General features: G+C 33.2%; 1 protein-coding gene across 1 annotated transcript; it reads left to right on the top strand.

The window, feature by feature from the left end:
- Positions 1–1,340: 1,340 nt before the first annotated feature.
- On the top strand, positions 1,341–5,471 carry LOC108755187 (regulation of nuclear pre-mRNA domain-containing protein 1B). The gene is made up of 5 exons (XM_018498057.1): positions 1,341–1,666; positions 2,636–2,937; positions 3,194–3,325; positions 4,116–4,391; positions 5,169–5,471. Exons 1-5 carry the CDS (start codon positions 1,516–1,518, stop codon positions 5,316–5,318), a joined length of 1,011 nt encoding a protein of 336 aa, XP_018353559.1. The 5' UTR covers positions 1,341–1,515; the 3' UTR covers positions 5,319–5,471.
- The last annotated feature ends 11 nt before the right edge of the window (positions 5,472–5,482 follow it).

Raw genomic sequence — 5,482 nt, 5'->3', positions numbered from 1 at the left:
GCGTTCTTCCGTTCTTATGTCTTAACTCTTACTAGAGAAACTCTAACCGCACTGTTCTCACACTGTTTTTACTTACACTGGTATACTTACACTGTTATTGGTAAGTATACCAATTTTACATGAAGAATGCTCCATTCTTCATGCAGTTTATTAATGACATTTAACATCTTCCTGTTACTGTCAGAGCATGATGTCAAAGAACGTCTCTATTCTTAGACCAGTATTCATAGTCGATTCTTATTTCGAGACCATCTTAAGTAATGTCTTAAGACGCTAATGCAGCCCTCTGATTGGTTCGTAATTTCTTAAGACCATACTTAAGACGGTCTTGAATATAAGATCTGGCTATGAATACTGGCCTTAGGTTATGTGTGTTCAGTTGTGTGCGTAAGCGTATACGAGAGAAGTTTTGTGATTCGAATGCCACCTATCGAGCACCGCCAATACCAATTCAGAAACTTTATTTTGACCACACTTTTCAAAGTTTAGTTCGGCCTTCTATTCTCTATACCACCGACGAGATGCTATTAAAGACCATCAACTCTGGATAAATTTTCGGCGGTATAAAAAGGGCCCGGAGGTAATTGAAGAACGCTAACATTATCGGCAATTGATATAAATTTGCTATTATTAACATAAATATTTGGCTTATACATTATTAAATTTATGATTTTTTATTACACAAATGTTCCATAAATAAATATGCATACTTGTAAACAATATGATTGGAAACACGACCGTTTATATTAAAATACATTACAAAGATGATATGAAGTGCCACTACGGTCTGAATGTTCAACATTCAGATCGTAGTGGCGCTTCATATAATTTTTGTAACATACTTGTAAAGCTGTAATATCCTATATATTGTAGAAAAATTACAATTTTTTTCTCTGCAATTATCATCTCTATCGATAATCAAACTTTGACAATACACTGAAATCATAATTTTAAAGAAAAATCGAGTACTATTCTAGTTCTAAATGCATAAATACGTCTATTAAACTAATAAATCATAAAATAAGTACAATATTATCAGTTTTTAGCTCTTAATCACTTCAACATTCACAAGGACGCGAACTCCCATAAGGATGTCGGTCTTTAATAGTATCTTGTCGATACTCAATGATTAGTACAATCGAATGCCATACTTACCGACAAACACGAAGGAAAGCAAGATTTGTATTAGTCTCGTGATTCTTTGTCGATGGCGTTAATGGCAAAAGACATCTCACTGCGTTTGCGCAAAACATACGTCTCTGTCTCTCCGCTGCCATCATATATATGTGTGATATCCGAACGTATGTACATACATTCATACATACATACGTTGCGCTTAATTCAGCTGTGTCCGGTCTGCACCAGTCTGCACCGAACCGCACCGTCCACACTCGTTTTACTCGTGTACGCGTGCGTTCGTATATCTGACGACGGTGGAAACGAGACGCGGTTCTGTCCGTAATCAAGACTCCGACTGAAGGCGTCGTTGAAGCCACCAACAGTAGCCGATGCGCAATGACAGGGTTCACGGAGAGCGCCTTGGTCAAACGATTAATGGACCTGAATCCGTCGCAGCAGAGCATCCAGACGCTCTCGCTCTGGCTGATACATCACAGAAAACACCATCCGACCATCGTGAAGATCTGGTACAAGGAAATGTGCAAAGGTACGAGCGACCTACAGGAATGTTCTCAATTGTCCTATCCGCCGAAATCGAAACGTCCTAAGCCCGATGACGCGACAGAACATCCCCGCGATGCACGTTGTCTCAAACGAGCGTCATTTCTAAATTTCTTACAAATCAATTTAAATACAAATCGTGAATTGTTGCAATTGTGCTCATTTAATATTTAAATAAAAATAGAAATTTAATAAACAACATGTCCCGATCCTTCCCTTATCGATATTTTAAAGGATTCATTAATAACGTTTTCGTGCAACATGTTCGCCAAAATAAATATCTAATCTTTAATTGGAATTAGCTTTCTCCAAGCCCATGGTTACATAGTTTAAATAGATATTGATTTCAGTGGATATTGCTTGAAAATATTCTTAATTGATTCTTAATATACATTTCTATCAATTTAGATTATCTTCATTTTGATTTAATTTATTCCTTTATCCTCTTCTAATTCTTAGAACTAAAGATTAGCAGAAAATAAAGAATAAATTAAATTAATTAAAGTTAATCTGTATTGATAAAAATGGACATAAGACATTGGATGAAGGAAGAATGTATTGAAAAGAAATACATTTACACACTTGTCAAATTTCTATATGTAAATATTAAATGGTATTTTTTAAATATATTCAATATTGTTGTGTCCTTTTGGTCTTTGAGTAAAAATAATAACAAGAAAGTAATGCTTAACTGCTTGTTAGCTTCATAGAAGTACATAATAATTTAATGATGATAATATTTGAATTTATTTTAAGATAAATAAGTGAATAGTTAGAATACTTTAAGGTACATTCAGTTAAATAGTTGAAACAAATCATTACATTATAGCAATAGAAATATTTATGTAATCTTATATATAATTATTATTTGGATAACAATTATAATTTTCCTACGACTTTTTATGCAAAAGTTATCAGTACAAATTTAATATATTTCCTATATACATTTTTACAGTGAAAGGCAATCGCAAATTGACGTTTATGTATCTGGCAAATGACGTCATCCAAAATAGTAAGAAAAAAGGGCCAGAGTTTGGAAAGGAATTCGAGACGGTCTTACCTAAAGCCTTTGAACATATGAAGGGTTTTGATGAAAAAACGAGAGAACGGTTAAATAGGTTACTACAGATATGGGAAGAGAGAGGGGTTTATGACAAGGCACAGATAGCTGAATTTAAAGTAGCTTTTGCAGAATCTGAGAAGGATTCTGCAGCACCGCCCAAAAAGAAAGCAAAAGTTGAAGTAGAAAAAATGAAGGTACGTATTTTTAAATCATATCGAGAGCTCCTAATTAAAATTTTCAGTTTGAAAATAATGGAAGTACATTTGGAAAGCATAGTGATATGAAAGCAACAGAATTTATTTTTAAAAAATCTGTGTAATAAGATATTTTTAATAAATAATTAACTTTTATATATAAAATTTCTCCAGTTTTAATTTATTTTCAAACTAACTAAATCAAATGCCATAAACAAAAAGTATGAAGTCTACATATGTCTGTTGTGCTTTGCAGAAAGAGAAGGATAGGAAAAAGTCGGAGACTGAAGTAGAAGTGGACGGTACCAAAGAACTTCATGTAACATTGAGTCCGAGGACCCCCGGTGGCGATCCACCAGAAACAGAGGAACTCATCAAGGCTTTAATGGTTAATATCAGTTATACAAGCAACAATCATGATAAGGAATTTGTATCGTTAGCAATAAAATATTTTGTTCATGTGAAAATACATGTTGAATCCATGAGGCATCAGCAGACGCTTTAACAACTCTGACATCCACCCTATCGATTTTATATACTTTGTTTAGATATGTTGCCGCTTTCTTTCATAGTTCAAATAGAATACGTTTGCATATTCTTTTTTGTTCCTCGAAAGCTTCACTATTGTGAAGTATATCGAGCGGATGCTGATTCTTTAATAATTAATGCTTTACTTTAGTACATGAAATATTACTTTTTTTGTTGCTCTTAGAATCTTTTTAATTGACCAATTTTTTTTATTAATCGCGTTGTAGCAACATGCTATGTGTTTTATAGTGCCTTCTTTAAGAGACACAAAATCTTCTTCGAAGAATTTTCTGAACTGATATACATTAATACAATAAGAAAAATGAAACAAATATTTGTTTCATCCAATTTATTGCACTAATGTATATTAGTTCAAAAAATTCTTTGAAAAAAAATCATACTATATCTTGTGTAGAGCATTTTAACACAGTAAATTGTCTCATTTTTATTTAATATTGACAAATAACAAGAAAACAATAATTTATCGTGTTACACTGTGTCATTTGTATCTCTTACTGGAAAACATTCTTGTTCTTCCTCGTATGGCAAAGTATATTGTACCAAATGTAGCGATAGAATTCTACGAGACACACAGGCGAGTTATTAGAATATCACTGCAGATTAATCGAGTTTTTTTTTACATTTTTCAGGATCTGGAAAATACTGCGTCCTCAGATGCTGGTGTTAGGGAGCGTATCGCGTCTTTACCACCGGAGGTCTCGGAAGTTTCGCTGCTCGCGAATCTCGCTGATCGAACGGCTGCGGATCAATTGAGCGCAGCAGTGAATGAAGCCGCTGCTCTTCTCGCTGATTATAATGGTCGACTGCAAGCTGAAATGGAAGATAGGAGAAGACTGCTGACAATGCTACGAGATTATACTCTGGCGCAAAGACAACTACTTCAACAGGCTCAAAGCACTCTAGAAGTACGATCGCCTTTTTTTTTATCAGAATAACATCTAACACAAATTTACAGTCATAATATAAAATCTTTCCACTTTTGACCATAATGTAAAGTATTCCCACAAAATGATAATGTTCTATATCTAATCAAAAATAAATTAAAAACAGTTTTATTGAAAAAAATATTTATTTTGTAACAATTTTAATACTTTTTTCATTTCTATTTGACTTTTATTATCGCTTCCTCCAAGAAAATGCAGTAAATTGGAAGTCCTTTATATTGGCAGGCCTGTCCAATTTTAGTTCCGAAGCCAAAATGCAGTCATCGATACAAATAAAAAATTCAATATGAGTAAGATTTTGAGGACTGTAAAATATTGATACACATCTGAACAACGCTTATCAATACAGTCTCCAAAATCTTACTCATATTCTTTGTGTTGATGGTTTTGCGTTTTGATTCTGAAATTAAAATTCGACAAGCCTGCCAAAGAAAAAAATATAAAGAAACTTCTAATTTATTGCATTTTCTTGGAGAAGGCGATAATAAAAACCAAATAGAAATGAAAAAAGTATTAAAATTGTTACTAAAGTAAATATAAGTTAATAAAAGTAAATATTTTTCAATAAAATTGTTTTTAATTTATTTTTGATTAGATATAGAACATTATCATTTTGTGAGAATACTTTGCATTATGGCTAAAAAAAGTGGAGAGATTTTATATCTGACTCATGGCCAAAACTGTTAGTATATATATATATATATACTACACAGAACTATTGTTTTTTTTTATGCACAGGATTATAAAGAAAAACTTAAGAAGGTGTGTGCAGTACGGTCAGAAGTAAAATCTCACATTTCGAATCTTCCCGATTTAACGCAACTGCCCGACGTGACTGGTGGCCTGGCTCCTCTTCCTTCCGCTGGTGATTTGTTTTCCATGCACTAGTGTAGGCTTGGAAGCGCACTTGGGCAAGTGGCGTTTATTACAGTTTATCACTTCGATTTGCGCGAATGTAGATGAAAATTCATCAAGAAATCCATAGTACAATAGATTTGTACGACGAAATATGAAATTTGTAATTGACGATTATAATCTTAACTTTGTACGAT

This window comes from Trachymyrmex septentrionalis, unplaced genomic scaffold, assembly GCF_001594115.1.
Source record: "Trachymyrmex septentrionalis isolate Tsep2-gDNA-1 unplaced genomic scaffold, Tsep1.0 scaffold122, whole genome shotgun sequence".
NCBI lineage: Eukaryota > Metazoa > Arthropoda > Insecta > Hymenoptera > Formicidae > Trachymyrmex > Trachymyrmex septentrionalis.
This window is presented reverse-complemented; position numbering and strand designations above follow the sequence as displayed.